At 38.4% G+C, this 23270-nt stretch overlaps 3 protein-coding genes across 4 annotated transcripts in view; all 3 read right to left on the bottom strand.

Moving 5' to 3' along the window:
* Nucleotides 1-23270, bottom strand: part of LOC107677983 (protocadherin gamma-C5-like) — a 54347-nt gene that overhangs the window by 27670 nt on the left and 3407 nt on the right. Inside the window, exons 2-3 of one of the 2 annotated variants that reach the window (XM_016473063.1) lie at nucleotides 22137-22142; nucleotides 3157-5618 (exon numbers count right to left, since the gene is read on the bottom strand). In XM_016473063.1, the coding sequence (XP_016328549.1) occupies nucleotides 3157-5583 (2427 nt within the window). In that variant the 5' untranslated portion in view covers nucleotides 5584-5618; nucleotides 22137-22142. Of the gene's footprint in view, nucleotides 1-3156; nucleotides 5773-22136; nucleotides 22143-23270 lie in introns of those variants that run through there. The other variant, XM_016473060.1, reaches the window with a different exon arrangement.
* LOC107677963 (protocadherin gamma-C5-like) lies at nucleotides 9555-11345 on the bottom strand. Its single transcript, XM_016473042.1, has one exon. The coding sequence runs from the start codon at nucleotides 11286-11288 to the stop codon at nucleotides 9555-9557; it is 1734 nt and encodes a 577-aa protein (XP_016328528.1). The 5' UTR covers nucleotides 11289-11345.
* On the bottom strand, nucleotides 13265-15817 carry LOC107677964 (protocadherin gamma-C5-like). The gene has a single exon (XM_016473043.1). The coding sequence runs from the start codon at nucleotides 15695-15697 to the stop codon at nucleotides 13265-13267; it is 2433 nt and encodes an 810-aa protein (XP_016328529.1). The 5' UTR covers nucleotides 15698-15817.

Raw genomic sequence — 23270 nt, forward strand, 5'->3', positions numbered from 1 at the left:
ACATAAAAAAAAATCTAAAGATGAACATATATATATATATATATATATATATATATATATATAAAACATACATTTTACGGTGAACGCAGTAGGCTAAGCACACGTGACGAGCCATTCCCGCATCCGCGCCCGCGACTGCTGGCACCTCATTAAAATTTTTTTTTTTTTAAACTCGCACCTCATGTTTGCGGCTGAATGCAAATGATTATAATTGATGGACAACTATGTCGTGAAAAGACATGAGCGATCCGGCGCCGTGCATCACTTTCAGGTAGCCTACATAATCCTGTGAAACTTTTTTGGATGTTGACGTTAATAATGTGTTTTAATGTCGGTGATAATTTAACCACCGACAACGCATCTAATATTCTCTCTGACTTTACATGTTCCCTTACAAAAATTAGCCATGGTTTTACGAATAAAACCAAAAATCATGGTTCTTGTAGCCATGGATGGTAACCACAAAGTAACCATGATTTTGTTACTTCATAGTTTACAAATAAGTGTTAAGATAATATTTTTTTGTGGTTATAAAATCAGACCTAAGCCAACAACAGCCTTTAACATTACTTGAAATGCATTATATAAAACATGAGGCAATAATGATTGGTTAATTAATTATTAAGTGGTTTCATTGACTAACACTTTTAAAATACATAATGTAATACAAAGTAAACAATTGATGTACATTATTTATTATTACAAATGCTTGCAAAGGGAGCCAAAGGCCTGGTAATTGCTGTTGTTACACTTAAAGGACGATCAAGTCCTTTAATACTGACCAAACATTTAATTCAAATATCCACTTAATCTTTAATTTTTGGCCACCTTTTTGCAAAAGAAATACGACAGCCTCAATTTCTTCAACAAAAACATGTGGACATCACAACCCTTACAAAAAATTAACCAGGGTTTTATCGTAGTAAAACTGCTTAGTTTTCTTTTGCGTGATTTCTAAATGCTTGAGACTAAAATCAATCCGACAACTGTATTAATAAAATCATAGCCATAGGTAACTGTCTAGTGCTACAATTGTAATTTGTAATACAATATAATTACAATTTATTTATTTATTTACTTTTATATTTTATTAAAGTTCTGTTTTGACCCCTATAGTAGGTGTTTTATTTTTTTACTTCCATAATATTTGAGGGAGGGGGGCACAACAATACAATCCTGCTGAGGGCACCCATTAGCAGCCCTGCTTTGTATTAATAGGACTGACTCTGTTGTAAGTCATTATTCTCACAAAGATTCTGATCTGTGATGCTTCCAGTAGACACCAAACATGTTTGTGTTTGTTTGTTTATTACATGACAGGTGAACAGATGAAGAATAAAAAGGGAAGAAATGTCCCTTCAAATGAGCAAAATATATTGGATATTGCTGGATACTGTTGCTTGTATCCTGAAATGCCATGCTTTGGCAATAAACTGATTATCATAATTCTGAATGCTTGAGACTAAAATCAATCGGACAACTGTATTAATAAAACAATAGCCATAGGTAACTGTCTAGTGCTACAATTGTAATTTGTAATACAATATAATTACAATTTATTTATTTATTTACTTTTATATTTTATTAAAGTTCTGTTTTGACCCCTATAGTAGGTGTTTTTGTTTTTGTTTTTTTTTACATCCACAATATTTGGGGGTGGGGGCAGAATACAATTCTGCTTAGGGCACCCATTGGGCCAGCAGCGGCCCTGATTATTAGAACAATTGTGAACGAATGTGTAACATGTTTTAAAACTCAACAAATTGGTAATATACATATATGGTTAATTTAGAAAAACGTTTGGAACATTTTTTGTTCGTTAAATGTAAGTTTATTTTTTTTTAAGTAACGACCAAGCGGCCAGCGGCAGACAGTGAATTGATCATAGCCTCTATATGTTTGATCAGTTTAGCCTTCTCAAGTCATCACGACTTGCCTAAAATAAAATCTATATATAAAACAGTTCAAGCATATCACAATGTTAGTTTAAATGTTTAACCTAGATAAATGTGCGCTGTTAGACGCATATCCAATCGTTTGTGCGGAGAGTGGAAGCTGAAGCGCGCTCTGCAGGACATGGGGGCACCAGCGCGATCACTTGCATTTTCTTCCTAACAGTGGAAACAACTTCAAATACGCAGTTATTTTTGCTCATAAAGGTAAGAGTAATACATCATTCTAAACTGTAAAGGGTCTAGTTTTATTTGTGTGCACTCACAATATCAACAAAACGTTGTGCTTTTATAAAATAAAGAAAACAAATGCTTTCTGCAGTCTCGGTCTTGAGCAGGAGCGCTCCACAATGATGAACCTAAACTCCGCGAATTGCCTCACAGACATGATAAAAATATATAGAAAGCTTTAAATTACTACTTTAAAACGAAATAATTCAAATCGAAAATATAAACTCTTTCATTATGTAATCCCTGCATTTCTCTGGGACATCCAATGAGGAGATGGCCAGTCATTTTTTTCATCACCATAATTGATGGATGTCTAAAATATTAAAATAAGGAAAAGCCTAAAACCGGCCCGATTGTAATTTGCGTTTTATTTTATCATTCCGTACAATTAAAAAATAAAACACAAACTATATGGGATATATGTAAAACGTTGTCCTATAATTATATAGCTGCTTACATTTTCAGGTTTTTATTTTGGTCTGTTCTGAATACCTTAAAATTTAAAGGATTTTCTGCAACGCAATTTTGTCTGATATGTGAATTATTTATTAGCCTATTTTTTTTAATTCATGCAGCAAATGCTTTAAAATTACTTTATTGCATTCCAGACGCTTTTAAAGTACTTTTCACTATACATTTTACGGGTAGCTTGAATGTAAAACATTGTCATGAATTCGTTGTATTCCCATTTGTAAAATGAATTGCTGTAGGCTAACCCGATCTCATGAAAGTGCGTATAGCATTCATAGAAAAAAATAAAATGGCTTATGCTTGGTAAAATATGAAATCCATTTATGTCAGAGAAGCGAATTTTAAGCCAAGTTACCCCGTCCGTCACACACACAAACTTTCAAGCATGTCCACCATAATGTGTGCATCTTAAATTATGTTTTTGTTTCTAAAAGAGAAAAATAAAATAAAATACATCACAAGTCTGTACTGATGTTGAGTTAATCATTATTCTGTTTCTCACCTGTTGGCTCTCAAACGTCCACGCGCTGTCTGGTAATGACGCATCAAGCACGTTTAGTGTGTCTGTAAAGTTTGTGGTGCTGCTGGGTTTAACGAGGGTGAGATCACTGAATTCTGACATTGGAGAGAGATAGGAGCCAAAGGACTGACTCTGAGACATCATGTCTCCTCCCAGAACCTCCACATACTTAATGGGCCCGTCAGTGTTGAGCTGGATCTGCAGGTTTCTGTTGGGGTTCTTGTATTCAGAGTTTGTCCTCCTGATACAGCAGCTTCTACTGCCTCGTGCACATTTCACCAGTAAGATGAAAAACGTCAATAGGCACAACAAGGACACAGAAGCCAAAGAGATGATCAGATATAAAGTAATTTTGCCAGTTTTCTTGTTGGGCTCGATAGTTTTCTCTCTATAGTCTGAGATGGGCTCATGAAAGCCGTCCTCTATCAGTATTTCCACTGTGACTGTGGTGGACTGGATCGGTTCTCCATTATCCTTTATTTCTATCAGCAGTCTCTGAGAGGAGTCATCGTGCTCTGAAACAGTGCGTTTAGTCCTCACCTCTCCCGTATGTAAATTGACACTTAACAGAGACGCGTCCGTGGCCTCCGCGAGCCTGTAGAACAGCCAGGCGTTATGACCCGAGTCCGCGTCCACTGCTGTTACCTTAGTAACGAGATGTCCTGCTTTAGCAGGACGGGGCATCCTTTGATGAGAGACAGACCCCATGGATGTGGACGGGTAAATGACAGCAGGTGCGTTATCATTATGGTCCAAAATAAACACATGAACAGTTGCATTGCTGCTCAGAGATGGAGAGCCATGATCTTTAGTCTGCACTACAATGCTGAACAGTTTCGTTTTTTCATAATCAAAGGAGCTCATGCTATAAATAGTTCCGTTTTCAGAGTTGATATAAAAATAAGATGATGCTGGAAATTGATTTGAAGTTAAATCGAGAATTGAATAACTCAGTATTGCGTTCTTGTCTTGGTCAATATCAGATGCAGATACAGAAAACAATGAAGCACCTGGCGGGCTATTTTCCTTTATGTACACTGTATACGAGAGCTGTGAGAACACTGGAGGGTTGTCATTCACATCAAGTATTTTTACATTTACAGTTTTCGTAGATTTTAAAGATGGTACACCAGAGTCTGTAGCTACTAATTCTATGTCATATTCTGCATTAGCTTCACGGTCCAAAAGTGAGCCAGTCACCAAAGAATAGTGATTGTCAAATGCTGGTTTTAGTTTAAAAGGAAAACGAGTGGAGATGGTAAGATTTACTTTGCCATTATCACCCGAGTCCAAATCTTTAACGTTGATTAAAGCTACAACTGTACCGACTGATGCATTCTCTGACACTGGGCTAGGTAAAGATGTCAAAACGATTTCGGGAATATTGTCATTTTCATCAATAATATGCAGCCTCACTGAAGAATGGCCCTCCTGCTCTGGGCTCCCTTTGTCTTTAGCGCAGACGTCAAAGATGTATAATTTTGTTAACTCGCAATCTAGTTTTCCAATCACTGTAATTTCTCCGGTTTCAGCGTTGATATTAAAATATTTCCTCACGTTATCTGGTGTACGTACACCGAAAAAATACTGAATTTCGCCATTAATACCTTCATCCAAATCAGTGGCCTTTACGGTTAAGACGCTTGAAGCAAATGTTGTACTCTCCTGCACAGATGCTTTATATTGCGATTGTTCAAATTTCGGTTCATTGTCATTAGTGTCTTGAACTATTACTTTTATTAAAATAGTTCCCGATTTAACAGGATCGCCACCGTCTAATGCTGTTAAAATGAGCTTATGTACAGACTGTTTCTCCCGATCAAGTTGTTTATCAACTATCAGTTCTGGTACTTTCTTACCATCTTCAAGTGTTTTCACATTTAAACGGAAAAATGCGTTATTACTCAAAGCATAGGATTTGAGACTATTGCTACCGACATCTAAATCCTCGGCACTTTCTATTGGAAATTTTGCGCCCACAACTACTGATTCAGCTATTTTCAAAATGCTGTCTTTTGTCTGAAAATTCGGTGCATTGTCATTTATATCTTGTATTTCTATATTAACACGATATAACTGCAGTGGATTCTCTATAACCAGTTGTAATGGCATTACACAACTGGCGCTTTGTCCACAGAGCGCCTCTCTGTCTATTCTGCCATTAACTATCAGCTCACCGTTCCTTGTATCCACACTGAAATACTGCGTAATAGAATCGGAGGCTATCCGTAACTTACGATTAGCGATGTCAGAAATGTCTAGACCATTGTCCCTTGCAATGTTTCCAACAACAGATCCTTCCTTTAGTTCTTCTGGTATAGTGTATCGAATTTGAGCTCCAACTGTATTCCATAATAGAGAAACAAACAGCCAAAGTGCTGCCTGTTTCCACACTCGAATGCGTCTCATTTCCACAGTAATTTGAACGTTTCCATCAACGAGTGCTTCGCATATATCCAGACAAAAACCTAATTTTTCTTCTTTCATTAAAATTGAAAATCCGTTTGGATCGAGGGGTCGGTTTTGTGGTGATCAGCGTCATAACCGCGAGTCTATTCTCCTTCTACAGCTCCTATCACTCATTGTAGCCCTTTCTTGCTAAGGGAGGGAGTAGATCCCTTTGTATAGTCTCGCACCTCATTGGCGCTGAGCTCAGTGCGCTGCTGTCCAATAGAGGACAGAGTCTCTCTTAAAGGCGAACATGCACCTTTTTGCTGAAAATGTTTTATGCTGTTAGTTCTGTATTGTCACAAGAAAAGGAAACCTGTGTGTCTGTGTGTGTGTGTGTGTGTATACTGAATATTGAACTGAATTTACACGAAAAAAAAGACTTTTTAATATAAAAAAGCATCTGTTACTCTTTTTCTATAGAAATTATAGTCATGCATCCACAAAATGGTGCGTTGAAATCTAAAAAAAGGCAAACTAAATCGATTATTATCTCCAAATTTACTAGCTGTGGTCACTAATGACCGATAAGAATCTCAAATCTGAACAACTTAAGTAAATTGCACTCTATTTGAGCAAACAATTAACGTTGTCATCGTGTTGCTGTCCACAGTTGTGGTGCTGAACTTTGCTCAATTAACTGTTCTCATCACCTTTTAGCCCACATGAAGACACGCACGCTCAAAAACACAAAGCTGCCTTTCCTTCTTTTTTTTTGCCCAAATAGTATACGTGTAGAATAAAAAAATAAATAAATATGCATGTGAACTCGCAAAACACAGTGCGATTTAAAGACATATTTGTATTCAGATATAATTGACAGCTCTGAATATAGCAAAATTCTCACCTGTTGGCTCTCAAACGTCCACGCACTGTCTGGTAATGACGCATCAAGCACGTTTAGTGTGTCTGTAAAGTTTGTGGTGCTGCTGGGCTTAATGAGGGTGAGATCACTGAATTCTGACATTGGAGAGAGATAGGAGCCAAAGGACTGACTCTGAGACATCATGTCTCCTCCCAGAACCTCCACATAATTAATGGACCCGTCAGTGTTGAGCTGTATCTGCAGGTTTCTGTTGGGGTTCTTGTATTCAGAATCGGTTCGCCTGACACAGCAGCTTGAACTTCCGATGCTGCTTCTAACGCATTTCACAATCAACGTGAACAATGTTAAAACAGATAAAAGTGACACTGTTCCCAACGAAATTATCAAATATAAAGTTATTTTCCCGTTTTTCTTTTTGTTGTTTTCTGTAGTTTTCATACTATAATCCGAGATTGTCTCATGAACGCCTTCCTCTATCAGTATATCCACTGTGACTGTGGTGGACTGGATCGGTTCTCCATTATCCTTTATTTCTATCAGCAGTCTCTGAGAGGAGTCATCGTGCTCTGAAACAGCGCGTTTAGTCCTCACCTCTCCCGTATGTAAATTGACACTGAACAGAGACGCGTCCGTGGCCTCTGCGAGCCTGTAGAACAGCCAGGCGTTATGACCCGAGTCCGCGTCCACTGCTGTTACCTTAGTAACGAGATGTCCTGCTTTAGCAGAACGGGGCATCCTCTGATGAGAGACAGACCCCATGGATGTGGACGGGTAAATGACAGCAGGTGCATTATCATTCTGGTCCGAGATAAACACGTCGACTGTGGCGTTGCTGCTCATAGGAGGAGAGCCATGATCTTTAGCAAGCACAATGATGTGAAAGATCTTCATTTTCTCGTAGTCAAATGAGTGCATGCCAAATATACTGCCATTTTCAGAGTTTATATAAACATACGAAGAGACGGGTACGTCTTTAGTATTAGTATCGAGAACTGAATAGACAATTTTAGCATTTTCTCCTGTATCTAGATCTGATGCTGTTACTGATGCTAAAACTGATCCCGGAGCGGTGTTTTCTTTAATATAAACCGAGTACACACGTTCAGAGAAAACAGGAGGGTTATCATTGACATCTAGTATATTAACTGTAATGAGTTTGCTAGATACCAGTGGAGGTGATCCAGCGTCTGAGGCTTTTAGCTCAATATTATAGCTAGGAAACTTTTCTCGATCTAATTGTGAATCTGTTACTAGTGCATAATGATTTGAAAATGTTGGCTTTAATTTAAATGGGGTATCAGGTGAAATGCCAAGCGTTACGTTCCCGTTTACCCCCGAATCTAGATCTTTAACATTTATTAACGCTACCATAGTCCCAGCGGACGCATCTTCTGGCACGGGTTTGGGTGAGGAGGTGATGGTGATCTCAGGTTCATTATCATTCACGTCTAAAACATTCACCTGAACTCTACAATATCCCTCCATTACAGGTGCTCCTTTGTCTCTGGCGCGTATGTCGAATTTATACGTGGAGCTCATTTCATAGTCAAGACTCTTTGATATGGTTAATTGGCCAGTATCCGAGTCAATTGAAAATAATTGCTTTATTGCTTCTGGTGTGAGAGATCCTAACGAATACTCTATTTCCCTATTTACTCCATCGTCTAAGTCAATTGCTTTTACTATATGAATGACTGTACCTGGAGCAGAGTTCTCCGTCACTTTAATTTCATATAAATCTTGTTCAAATGCCGGAGCATTGTCATTCGCATCCAACACTTTAACAGTAATCTAAGTGGTGCCAGATCTTGCTGGATCACCTCCATCAATACCTGTCAAAATCAGATGGTGTATAGACTGTTTTTCTCTATCAAGTGCTTTCTGTAAAACAATTTCTGGGACTTTAGTTCCATCTTTGTCATTTTTAACATGTAAGACAAAATAATCATTTTTATTTAAAGCATACGTTCGCAAAGAGTTTGACCCTACATCTGCGTCTTGCGCAGGCTCTAAATGAAATCTAGCTCCGGCTAGCGTGGTCTCTGATACATCAATAATTTTTGTGTCTGAAAGGAAACTCGGAGAGTTGTCGTTAATATCTTGTATGTCTACCTCAACACGATAAAACTGGAGTGGATCCTCGATTATGCCTTGCACTGGTAACACACAACTCGCGCGTTGTCCGCACAGGGTTTCTCTGTCTATAATATCATTCAAAAGCAGCTCGCCATTCCGCAAATTCAGATTAAAATATTGCTTACCAGACTCAGATGCTATCCGTAATTTATGATTAGATATTTCAGATAAATCCAAACCGAGATCTTTAGCTACATTTCCAACAACAGATCCCTCCTTAAGCTCCTCTGGTATTGTATAACGAAGCTGCGCCTCTGAATCTCTCCACAAAACAGCGAAACACAACAGCCACAGCGCCCGCCAGAGCAAAATCCTCCTTTGTATTTGAGTCCTCATTTCCAAACACGATAAATAATCGTTGATTCCAGTATCCTGACATTCATCTTACGCCTATAAGCCTTTACAAAAAGAGTGTAATATTTTTAAAAAAGTAAAATTTATAGAATCCCAGATTAATTTCCGTAGCTAAATACATTGCAGCGAGTGCAGTGCATTTTGTCTCAGGTCTGTGCGTAATGGTTCTCAGTATTATGTCTAGGGAGGGAGTAGATCCTTTGTGCAGTGCGCTCCTCCCAGAACCTCCACATACTTAATGGGTCCGTCAGTGTTGAGCTGAATCTGCAGGTTTCTGTTGGAGTTCTTGTATTCAGAATCTGTCCTCCTGATACAGCAACTAGAACTCCCGATGCTGCTTCTAACGCATTTTATCATCAACGTAAATAATGTCAACATAGATAAAAGTGACACGGTGCCCAAAGAGATTATCAAGTACAAAGTGATTTTGCCGCTTTTCTTGTTGTTGTTGTTGTTGTTTTCTGTAGTTTTCATACTATAATCCGAGATTGTCTCATGAACGCCTTCCTCTATTAGTATATCTACTGTGACTGTGGTGGACTGGATCGGTTCTCCATTATCCTTTATTTCTATCAGCAGTCTCTGAGAGGAGTCATCGTGCTCTGAAACAGTGCGTTTAGTCCTCACCTCTCCCGTATGACGGGTAAATGACAGCAGGTGCATTATCGTTCCGGTCCGAAATAAACACATGAACGGTGGCGTTGCTGCTCAGAGATGGAGAGCCATGATCTTTAGCAATCACGATGATGTGAAACACCTTCATTTTCTCGTAGTCAAATGAGTGCATGCTAAATATACTACCATTTTCAGAGTTTATATAAACATACGAAGAGACGGGTACGCCTTGAGTATTAGTATCGATAACTGAATAGACAAGTTTGGCATTTTCTCCCGTATCTCGATCTGATGCTGTTACTGATGATAAAATTGATCCCGGAGCGGTGTTTTCTTTAATATAAACCAAGTACACACGTTCAGAAAACACAGGAGGGTTATCATTGACATCTAGTATACTAACTGTAATGAGTTTGCTGGATATCAGTGGAGGTGATCCAGAGTCTGATGCTTTTAGCTCAATGTCATACCTAGGAAACTCTTCTCGGTCTAATTGTGAATCTGTCACCAGCGCGTAATGGTTTGAAAACGTTGGCTTTAATTTAAAAGGAGTGCCCTGTGACATGCTAAGTGTTACGTTTCCATTTACGCTTGAATCCAAATCTTTAACATTTATTAAGGCTACCATAGTCCCAGCGGGCGCATCTTCTCGCACAGGTTTGGGTGAGGAGGTGATGATAATCTCAGGTGCATTATCATTCACATCCAAAACAGTTACTTGGATTGTACAGTGTCCCTCCATTGCAAATGATCCTTTGTCTCTGGCACGTATGTCAATTTTATATGAGGAGCTTGTTTCATAATCGAGATGCTTGGAAACGACTAACTCACCTGTCACAGGATTAATAGCAAACAAATTTTTAATTATTCCAGGTGTATGTGCCGCAAATGAATACTCAGCCTCACCGTTTACACCATCATCCAAGTCAATAGCTTTTACAGGCAGTATCATTGTACCCGGGACAGTGCTCTCCATAACTTTAACCTCATATAACTCCCGTTCAAATACGGGAGCATTGTCATTTGCATCAACAATTTTCACAGAAATCTGCATAGTTCCAGACCTCGCTGGATCACCTCCATCAATACCTGTCAAAATTAGATGGTGTACAGACTGTTTTTCTCTGTCGACAGCTTTCTCTAAAACTATTTCTGGGACTTTTGTTCCATCCTTATCGGTTTTAATGTTCATGAACATAGCGAAATGTTCATTTTTATTAAGCGCATATGTGCGCACGGAGTTCGTTCCAGCGTCAGGATCTTGAGCAGGTTCCAAACGAAATCTTGCTCCAATTAATGTTAACTCTGGCACCTCAATTGTGTTTATTTCCGACAAGAATATTGGAGAGTTGTCGTTAATATCTTGTATGGCCACCTCGACACGATAAAACTGGAGTGGATCCTCGATAATGACTTGCACTGGTAACACACAACTCCCGCTTTGTCCGCACAGTGTTTCTCTGTCTATTACTTCATTCACAAGCAGCTCGCCGTTCCGCAAATTCAGGCTGAAATATTGCTTACCAGACTCAGATGCTATCCGTACTTTACGATTAGATATCTCAGATACATCCAAACCGAGATCTTTAGCTACATTTCCAACAACAGATCCCTCCTTAAGCTCCTCTGGTATTGTATAACGAAGCTGCGCCTCTGAATCTCTCCACAAAACAGCGAAACACAACAGCCACAGCGCCCGCCAGAGCAAAATCCTCCTTTGTATTTGAGTCCTCATTTCCAAACACGATAAATAATCGTTGATTCCAGTATCCTGACATTCATCTTACGCCTATAAGCCTTTACAAAAAGAGTGTAATATTTTTAAAAAAGTAAAATTTATAGAATCCCAGATTAATTTCCGTAGCTAAATACATTGCAGCGAGTGCAGTGCATTTTGTCTCAGGTCTGTGCGTAATGGTTCTCAGTATTATGTCTAGGGAGGGAGTAGATCCTTTGTGCAGTGCGGTTCTGTTATTGGAAGGGCGCTCTCCAGTCACAACATGAATCAGTCTTAAAGAGGCAGAGCAAAGCCAAGCTCAACACCCATGCAGAATAAATACAGTTCTTTTATGTTGCATTGAAACGACTATTTTCCTCCACAATTACTCGTTTTAAAAGCAAATGCAGATAAATGGGATATTTAGAAAGACTATACTGCAAAACTGAAATCAGTATTTTTTAAAAAAAGGTAATCTTTATGGAGATGCTGCATATAAGCATATGGACGCTCAAATATGTAGCACATGAATATCGCTTTTAAGTGTTATTCTATTATTAAGTAAGTGTTAAAGTATTATTTACAAGTTCCATATTAAAAAAACAAAAAACAAAAATTGCACTGTTTGTGCATTAGATCGATGGTGCAAATATGTTTGTGAATTTGTAAATTGTAAAGTGGTTAGAATAATTCGTGTTTGCACATAATGACATCAATAATATTGTATGGCCACCTCGACACGATAAAACTGGAGTGGATCCTCGATAATGACTTGCACTGGTAACACACAACTCCCGCTTTGTCCGCACAGTGTTTCTCTGTCTATTACTTCATTCACAAGCAGCTCGCCGTTCCGCAAATTCAGGCTGAAATATTGCTTACCAGACTCAGATGCTATCCGTACTTTACGATTAGATATCTCAGATACATCCAAACCGAGATCTTTAGCTACATTTCCAACAACAGATCCCTCCTTCAGCTCCTCCGGTATTGTATAACGAAGCTGCGCCTTTGTATCTCTCCACAAAACAGCGAAACACAACAGCCACAGCGCCCGCCAAAGCAAAAATCTCCTTTGTATTTGAGTCATTTCCAAACACGACAAATGATTGTTAATTCCAATATCCTGACATTCATTTTACGACTATAAGCCTTCATGAAAATAACGTAACATTTTAAAATGTATAGAAATGCATATTATATTCCGTTGTTTAATACATTGCAGCGAGTGCAGTGGATTTTGTCTCAGGTCTGTGCGTAATGGTTCGCATTATTATGTCGGGGGAGGGAGTAGATCCCTTTGTGCAGTGCGGTCCTGTTATTGGACGAGCGCTCTCCAGTCACAACATGAATCAGTCTTAAAGAGGCAGAGCAAAGCCAAGCTCAACACCTATGCAGAATATATACAGTTGTTTCATAGCTCACTTTACATTGAAACAACCATTGTTTTTCAACAATCAGTATATGTTTTTTTGTATTTATTTATTTCTACTTCAAAATAAAAACGATATTTTTACTCCAAATTTTCTAAAAACATGCCCACAAACCTTACATTAACAAATATACACAAAATTCGATATTCAACACAATACAATGTCACTAATCACTATTTTCCTGAGACAATTTAGATAAATTCATCTGTTTCGACTGACTAAATCTCACGTATATTCTATACGAATATGATATTCGGATCAAATGACAAAACGAAGAGTGTATCCATTCATTAAAGTATCAAGTATCAGTGTAGAGATCGGTATGAATGTTTGATCACCAGCTTCCATGATCAAAACATTGCATTTTTATCAAAGCTATTAACACTGCAAAGCTCTAGCCCTTTTAATGTAAATGTAGTGTTACTTTTATTGATTATGAAAGTTGTAATGTGGATAGAGTAATTAATGTCACCTACGTATGACATTAGTAGTGCCAACTGTAATATTCAAAATAATATTATTATGCAAACTAATAATATATACAAAATATTATACAAAATCTCACGCGCTCACCTGTTGGCTCTCAAACGTCCACGCGCTGTCTGGTAATGACGCATCAAGCACGTTTAGTGTGTCTGTAAAGTTTGTGGTGCTGCTGGGTTTAACGAGGGTGAGATCACTGAATTCTGACATTGGAGAGAGATAGGAGCCAAAGGACTGACTCTGAGACATCATGTCTCCTCCCAGAACCTCCACATACTTAATGGGCCCGTCAGTGTTGAGCTGGATCTGCAGGTTTCTGTTGGGGTTCTTGTATTCAGAGTTTGTCCTCCTGATACAGCAGCTTCTACTGCCTCGTGCACATTTCACCAGTAAGATGAAAAACGTCACCAAAGACAACAAGGACACTGAAGCCAAAGAGATGATCAGATATAATGTAATTTTGCCAGTTTTTTTGTTGGGCTCAATAGTTTTCTCTCTATAGTCTGAGATGGGCTCATGAAAGCTGTCCTCTATCAGTATTTCCACTGTGACTGTGGTGGACTGGATCGGTTCTCCATTATCCTTTATTTCTATCAGCAGTCTCTGAGAGGAGTCGTCGTGCTCTGAAACAGTGCGTTTAGTCCTCACCTCTCCTGTATGTAAATTGACACTGAACAGAGACGCGTCCGTGGCCTCCGCGAGCCTGTAGAACAGCCAGGCGTTATGACCCGAGTCCGCGTCCACTGCTGTTACCTTAGTAACGAGATGTCCTGCTTTAGCAGAACGGGGCATTCTCTGATGAGAGACAGACCCCATGGATGTGGACGGGTAAATGACAGCAGGTGCATTGTCGTTCCGGTCCGAAATAAACACATGAACGGCGGCGTTGCTGCTCAGAGATGGAGAGCCATGATCTTTAGCTTGAACGAGGATCTGAAACACTTTGATTTTCTCGTAGTCAAATGACTGCATACTAAATATACTTCCGTTTTCTGAGTTTATATAGATATAAGAAGATACAGAAACGTCCTGAACCTTAGAGTCCAAAATGGAGTAGGAGATTTTGGCATTTTCGCCTAAGTCTGGGTCATGGGCGGAGACTGAGCACAATATTGAGTCATGAGCGCTGTTTTCTTTAGCGTAAACCGTGTACGACTTCTCAGCGAACATTGGAGGATTGTCATTTACGTCTGAGATTCCGATTGTGACTGTTTTTCCACTAGATAGCGGTGGTGAACCGGCATCAACTGCTTTCAGCTCAATTTTATGTTCAGAATAAGTCTCTCTGTCTAAAGGACCGTTGGTAAGTAGTACGTAATGATTGGAAGCTGTAGGGTTTAATCTAAACGGTGTTCCAGGGGCCAACGTAAGTTTAACTTTACCGTTCTCTCCTAAATCTGCATCTTTTGTACTAATTAAAGAAACGACAGTGCCATTTGAGGAGTTCTCAGGAATCGGACTTGAGAGGGAAGTAATGATTATATCAGGTGCGTTGTCATTTACATCATTAACCTTTATCTTTACACTGCAGTGGCCCTCCATTTGAGGATTTCCTTTGTCCTTTGCAACTATATCAAATTTATGTAGGCTTGCTTTTTCATGATCCAGCTGTCCTTTAACTGTGATGACACCAGTTTGTCGATTAATATTAAACAATGCTGTATCTGATGTTTGGTCTGCAAAGAAATATTCAATCTCTCCATTTAACCCTTCGTCTAAATCTATAGCCTTGACTCTTATAATTTCTTTATGACTCGATTCGTTTTCATCAACAACAGTCTCGTAAAATGGTTTCTCGAATTCAGGAGCGTTGTCATTATTATCCAAAACGACAACAGTGATCTCACATGTACCCGTGCGCACTGGATTCCCTCCGTCAGCTGCTGTCAATATTAACTTATGAACAGCCTGTTTTTCTCGATCAAGAGGTTGTTTTAGTACCAATTCTGGAATTTTGACTGCATCTTGAGTTTTCACGTTCAAAACAAAATGTTCATTATTGCTCAGACTGTATGATTTTAAAGAATTGGACTGTACATCTGAGTCAATAGCGCTCTCTAAGAGAAATTTTGCTCCTGAATTAATAGACTCTGGAATATTTAATATACGCTCATTAGATTTAAAATTGGGCGTGTTGTCATTAATATCTTGTACTTCAATCTCAACCCGATGCATCTGCAGAGGATTCTCTAAAACGGCTTGAAGAGGCAAAACACACGGGACATTGTATCCACATAAACCCTCTCTATCAATTCTCTCATTCACAATAAGATCACCCTTTTCCACATCCACGGCGAAATACTGCTTACCAGTCTCAGTTGCTATTTGTAGTTTACGATCTATAATCTTAGATAAATCCAAACCGAGGTCTTTAGCGATATTTCCGACCACAGATCCTTCTCTTAGCTCTTCTGGAATTGTGTATCGAATCTGCGCCTCTATTGTACTCCAAGGAAGAATAAAGACACAGCACCACCAAATTCTCTTCAAAACGAATAGACATTCCATCATCTCAAAAGCTCCAAGCTTTTGACGATTTATCAACGTTTTCTCAAGATTTCAAAATATTCAAAATGACATAATCCCAGAAAGTATATTGATTGCATATTCCTATTAAGTGTAAGAGGTCCTTTTGATAGAAATGAGTATTTCATGCGTTCGCTGTGCTCAGAGCTCAGAAAGAGCTCAGCCACAGCAGTGGGAGGGAGTGGATCTCTTTGTCTAAGTCTGTACCTCATTGGTCGACTGTACATTTATCTTCAACCAATCAAATTCTTAAAATATCTTAAAGGGCTAGTACGAGTAAGGCAAGTCAAAGTGATTTAGAGTGATTCAGTGCCACTACATGTCTAAAAATAAGAGATTAAAATATGAATAATAATAATAATAATTTTTTTTTTTTTTTAATTAATACATATATTGTTTTTATCTATGATGATGAAGATTATCTTCTACTATACTCTATCGTGTGTGTGTGTGTGTGTGTCTATTGTGTGTGCGCTTCTATTATCTAAAACAGAACTGCTTTAAAAATAATATGAGCGTGTGCCATCATGTGGCGACAGAGATAAGCGCAGGAGTACCGACGTTTGAGCAGGTGCGTGCATTGCTTTGTGTGGAGGTTATTAATGAAAGCGCATAATGATTCTACATTTTAATAAGATCAACTGCCATTTTTAGAAATATTAACGTTTTGTTATAATTATCGTCTTTAAAAGTAAAATAATTACATTAACATTCATATTAGTGGTTCAAATGCTCTTTATCCGTACATTACTGCATGATCCTCTTGCAAAAAAGGACTCAACCATGAGCAGGGGGAGACCGCAAGCAGCCAGAGTGAAGTGAGCGTTTCAGCACCACTTGAGTGGACAGCGCCACACAGGCGGGCTATTCCTGCAGCTGCACTTGTATGCTCAGAAAAAAGAAACCACTATATCCAAGCTTTCCATACATGGAAAGCTGTTTGTCTTTTTATCTTCGCAAAATACTTACGTCAGCATGAGGTCCACTGAAAAATATTTTTACGTCGATTGGGATCATCAGAAGAAATTGATGTTTGAATAAACATCCAGAATAAAGCTGTTTACTTACCTGTTTTTTTTTTTCTCGTTGTAACAGCATCAGTTTTGCTACAAAAACATTTTTCCTCTGTTATTGCGTTTTTTGCACTGACAGTGTGCCAGACACTGGACTTTGTACTATGAGTGTTGTTCATGTGTTGCATTTGGAATCAAAATGGCAATACACATCTGGCTAACATATTAGGCAAACACATTTGGGTACAACAGGGCTAAAAGCCCCCTTTCAATGAATATGACAGTCATATTATTACTCTTTATTTCATTTTAACTGACAGTGTAATTCAAAATACAGTAAATATAAAGGCAGCTAGACAGGTCTTTCACCTATCATTGTAGATAAAGGCCCCCCATCCTGTGCATAAGGCCCCAGGGCAGACTATATTGATAATGGGGCAGTAGTGATAAATAAAAGTTTGTCACAATATGCAACTATATTTGATATTGCAATACAATATTTATGTAATAAAATGTAATATTGAATTACACTGAACAGCTAAAAATCATAACACATATTTTGTCTAAAATATTTTATCATCATTTCAGGGATTTTCGTTAGTTGCACAAAGTTTTTGGCAGTGCGTATAGTAACAAACAAGTGTTGATGTTGTTGTTTATCATTTAGAGAGAAATATCAAACGTGCATTGAGCACAATTGTACCCTACATATGAAAAAAACAACATATTTGCCTCCTCCAATTAAAATTTAATAAGAAAACGTTGACACTGTTCATATGTACTAAGCATTGCATTTCAGAGGCATTAACACATTTTTAACAGAAAAGGGAATTTGTTCTTACCTTTGTTGGCGAAAGCCAGGTGAAGAGGTGGAATGTAGCAGACAAAAGTGAAGAGAGAAAAAAGAGACAAAAACATGGTTAGTATTTTTAGTGTATATATATATATATATATATATTACTATTTATACATCAATTATTATATTTTAATCATAATTATTTGTGGGTGGAATAGATGTTTTATCATCTCTGCTTCTAAAGGAGAAGAGGATGAGCAGTATGCAATCACAACAAATGCCAAAATCAATCCTTTTACCAATGGTAACTGTGCAATATGTACAATTTAAAAAACAAAAACAAACAAACAAAAAAACTACAACAAATAAGCTATATTGATAATGGTGACCCTTACAATGGTAAACACTTCTACTGAGCGCAAGAGGGAGCATGGGAGAGCCAGAAAGGGGGGTATACTGACTCTTTGACTTCAAGAGTCCCCCATTACACACAAACAACATGGACAAGCCCTCACCCCCCTAAGGAAGAAATGGAATGGCCTGGCTCAGTCTGTTGTCATAGAAACGCATGTTGTCAAGGGACAAGAGAAAGAGAGTGTATGGATATGCATATCTGTAGGTGGTGTGGGTTGTGTTCAAGCTGTCCGAATAAACAGAAGCAAGCATGTAAAGGAAAATAAAATAAGAGGCACTCTGTGCTTAATTTTTTAAGCACTGCATGTAAACCTTTATATTACATATGTAAGGACCTGCAAATATGTGTGCCCTAAAATAACAAATATACAATTTTTGACATTGACAGTATCACTGTTTGTAGCTCGTATGTAGGCACATACAGACACAAGCAGCTTTGAGGAGGCAAAAACAGGACAAAGAATCTCACTGCAGAGAGAAAAGGCCCCTCCTTCCCCCCTGGCTGAGAGTCAGCATTCTCACAAACACCAGCACAGATCTCATGTGCTGTCTGAGCTTTACTCATATTGATCCTTCACTTCTAATTTGATGTAAAAATGCACTGTAGTACATCTGCACTGATCACTTTATGTACTAAATAGTTGTTGGTAATGTGAGGACACCATTTTACTGCAAAGGAAGAGGTCACTATGATAAACAAATTACTACACTAGTTCACTCTTCTGTATTTTGTTTGTGATCCCCCCTCCCATTTTGAAATCATTCAAGCTAAAATTTTAAATTATTAAATGTAAACAAAAGTATGCATTGTACTATATGAATGTGTTTTACAGTTTACACTTTTCTGCAACTAAACTGGGAAACATACATTTTTTTTGGCATATGGTAAATGACACCACAAGGCATTGTTTTTCTTTTTTCAATATAAATGTAATATTTATGAGAACTGGGCAGTGGACCTTAGAGACAGGATTAGTGCTACAGCTGTGACACACATTTGATGTTGGATGGTGTTTCAGATATCTGGCTGCACGCTCACTGCAGAGAAGCCACTCCCAGCTTCTGTAAGAGCTTAATGCAGAACCCACACCTTTAGCAGCAGTAATATCAGTAAAATTGCCCTATGATGCTCATCATGAATCTTTAAGAGGATTAAGGGGGATGATTTAAAATTTGGATGCATTAAATACACAATGATGGTACTGACAGCAAAGCAGAAATCTTCAGAGGAATAGCTCATTCAGTCCTTTACTTTCCATAGGAAATAAGTAACTGTTTAAGCTTGGATAGAAGCAAGGGTTTGTTATTTCTGTTTTTTTCCCCTCCCATATAAAGACAGTTTGTAGCAGCATGCAATGAGTATCTCTCAATATAACACACAAGAGCTCACTGTGCAGGATTTATATTCAGCACTGAGGGACAGAGAGACTTGATTGACAGAGACTGAAAGAAAATCCAAGCAGTAAATTGAGTATTTGATATCCTCATTTTATACACTTCATTCAACTTCACACTCTTATAACAACACAGTTTGCATTAAAAAGCCCACCAAAACTGGGTTTTCATAATGTAATAGGCTATCATAAATCTGAAAAACAGTTGATGACAGAAATATGCCTGTCTCTGATACAGGCATATTTGGTTCTGGTTCAGACACACTCTCTCTGTTTAAATCTAGATTAAAGACACATCTCTTTGGCCAAGCATTCAAATAATGCATCTCATAATCTTGTACTGCAGTTATATCTGATCAAATGCGCATTATTATTTTTTAGCTTGGGTTAAACAAATTAATTTTCCTTGGTTGGAACAGCAGCTACGCTATTTATGTCTCTATTTGTTTCTCTGTTTCTGCCACGGGACTGACATCCCGTGGTAGCGCTATACAAATAAACTTGACTTGAATTGAATTGAATTGATACAGATTATGGACAGTACTATGACCTAATGAGTAATTTTGATTGTGTTTCAGATAATGTAGCACATGTTCAAAACTGATAAATGTGGTAAAAATGCACATATTCTGTATCAATCAATGCCTTTTTAGAAAACACCTCAATGTTTTAAACATGCAGAAATCACAACACAAAAATAGCTGCAACGGCAGAGGAATATTTGCAGTATTATAGAGCCCTGACATACTGATACATAACTGCAGCTCCATGGAATCACTTGAACAGGGAAAAGTATAAAAACAGCAGTCATTGAAGCTATTATTATGGCAAATCCAGCTAAAGCCTGGACAACTGCATGACGGAATTACCCGTCAAAATCTCACAGAAGTGTAACTCCTTTTTTATGTTGTATTCAATTTTGTATTAAAGTGGCCACACAAAACTAAAAATGTTTAATGTTTTGCATTGTAATAAAATTGTATTGCATGTATTGCTGTATATTTAAATAAATGTCACATAATCTCTTCATGAAAGCCTGAGAAAGATAAAATGTGTCAACACTGAGTATCAGAGCGTGTGTGGGTGGAATAGTATTCACTGTGCACCAATATTGTGACGTGTTTGAGAAACTGAACTAGCAGTCTAGTTTCACAAAACAAAACAAAACAATACATATCAACCTCTGCTAACATATAAGGTTTTTAAAGTAAATTACTTGCTGTTTATCTTAAAAAAATAAAATAAAAAATGAAAGTAGAGTACAGCATGCACTTCAAGCTTTTAAACTCCTGCTGTTGCAATGAGCACTTATGAGAATCTTACCTCTAAAGTCAGATCATCAACCTCCTGCTCCTTCTTTTCTCTCTGAACTGTTCCCATATGACTCTGGCTCACCAGTGTGTTCTGACTGTAGGGCCTGATAAACTTCATGTCACTCATCCTTGAATCAGTGGTCCCGCACATTTCATAATTATACACATGCTGCAATGTGCCGTCTGCGTAGACTGGAGGGTAATATGGAATTACAGGTAGATTTGCCCCAGACTTATACAATAGCTTATTCTGCCTCCATCTGTAGATTTTCACTGAAATGATTGATATAATTGAGACTATGAAGAGCAGGGAGACCACTGCGAGAGCCAAGATTAAATAAAAAGTCAGGCTGTCATTATATTGTTTTTCATGCGTAAAGTCTGTGAACTCTGACAGCACTTCAGGAAAGCTGTCAGCTACAGCTACGTTAATGGAGACCACAGCTGAGCGAGAGGGCTGTCCGTTATCCTCCACAACAACAGTCAGTTTTTGTTTGACCGCATCTTTATCAGTCACTTGTCGCACAGTTCTTATTTCTCCATTCTGTAAACCCACTTCAAACAGCGCTCTGTCTGTAGCTTTCTGTAGTTTATAGGAGAGCCAGGCATTCTGTCCAGAGTCCACATCAACAGCCACCACTTTAGTGACCAGATATCCAACATCTGCAGCACGAGGCACAATCTCAGCCACCACAGAAGCACCAGTCTGTACTGGATACAGAACCTGAGGAGCGTTGTCATTCTGATCTTTGATTATAATGTTTACAGTCACGTTGTTGGATAAAAGGGGTGAGCCCCCATCTTGAGCTTTGACTTGCATTTTGAATGATTTCAGTTGTTCGTAATCAAATAATTTTTCTGAATATATCACTCCACTCTCTGAATTTATAGAGATGTATGATGCCAGAGGTGCTCCATTCAAATCTCTGTCGATAAGAAAATATGAAATCTTCGCATTTTGCCCCCAGTCCATGTCGATTGCTTTAACAGTCAGAATAGTTGTAGATGGAGGGTTATTTTCAGCTATGAAGGCATTATATGATTCCTGCTCAAACTGAGGTGTGTGATCATTCACATCAGATAGCTTTAGGTTCAAAATTTCTTTACTTGAAAGAGGTGGGTTTCCCCCATCTACAGCAGTTATAGTGATATTATACTCTGCTGTTTGTTCCCTGTCTAGTTCTGAGTCTGTCACCAGGTTGTAATAATTAGTTAAGGAGGATACGATTTTAAATGGAGAGTTTAAATCAATTGAACATGTAATCTTATTGTTGTCACCTGAATCCAGATCCTGAACATTTATCATTGCTATAACAGTTCCAGGTGCTGCGTCTTCAGATACTGCACTAGAAAAAGACATTATTGTAATTTTGGGCGTGTTATCGTTTACGTCAATGACGTCAATTATTATCTCACTCGAGTCAGTCAAACCTCCGTGATCTTTAGTTTTGACTTTGATTTTAAACTGCTTGTGTTTTTCATAATCTATATCACCTATGACTTTAACCTCCCCAGAATCCGCATCTATGGAGAACAAAGCTTTGACCATAGATGTCGCGTGCTCAAAATAGTACTGAATGCCGTGACTAGACTCGTCAGCATCTGTTGCACTGACTTTTGTTACGATTGTGCTTTTAGGAGCATTTTCAACAACTGATGTTTTATAAGACGACTGGGTAAACACGGGAGCGTTGTCATTGACATCTAGAACAATGATATTAATCTGCACAGTTGCGGACCTTTGTGGTTTTCCACCATCGAAAGCCGTCAGAATCAAATTATGATGCTGCTTCTTTTCTCTATCAAGAGGAGAATGAAGAACCATCTCGACGTTTTTACTACCGTCATCACCATTCTGAACATTAAGCTTGAAATGATCGGTGGGTTGAAGAGTATATTTCTGTACCGTGTTCACTCCCACATCTGGATCTATTGCGCTCTCTAATGGAAATCGCGCACCTAGAACCGCTAATTCGCTGATTTCTTGCTCAATTCTAGATTTCGGAAAAACAGGACTGTGGTCGTTAATGTCTTGTATGTCAACACTAACTCGATAAAGCTCCATTGGATTTTCTAAAATGACATCAAAACTCACACTACAGGCAGATATCTCTCCGCATAGCTCTTCTCTGTCTATTTTGTTTTTAACAACCAGATGCCCATTCTCCTTATCCAGTCCAATGTACTCACTGCTGTCTGCGGTGAAAACACGCGCTTTTCCTGAAATCAGTCTCTTCGGCTCAAGCCCGAGATCTGAGGCAATATTTCCAACAAACGAGCCCACTGGCATTTCCTCAGGTATAGAATAACGAATCTGTCCGGTCACGCGAGGGGAAAATAAAGCCAACGCACACGCTGTATAGAAGAATAACGACCCATAACGCCAGCCTTTTCCTCCCGACTCCATTTTTGATCAACAAAGACTGAGCAGAAGCATTCAAAGGAAAATGTGCTATGAATTATATGTTTCCAACAAATTGCGTCTTCGTGTGGATTAAAGAAACTAACGAAGGTGAACGTTATTTGGATATCTGTTACGTAGCATCCAAGGTTAGCCGTTTATGATGTGTGAAATTATGCCATTGCTTTGGGTTTTGTTAAGGGGAGGGATAAAAACACACTTGCTTA

This window comes from Sinocyclocheilus anshuiensis, unplaced genomic scaffold (assembly GCF_001515605.1).
Source record: "Sinocyclocheilus anshuiensis isolate Anshui unplaced genomic scaffold, SAMN03320099.WGS_v1.1 scaffold260, whole genome shotgun sequence".
In the NCBI taxonomy this organism is placed as follows: Eukaryota; Metazoa; Chordata; class Actinopteri; order Cypriniformes; family Cyprinidae; genus Sinocyclocheilus; species Sinocyclocheilus anshuiensis.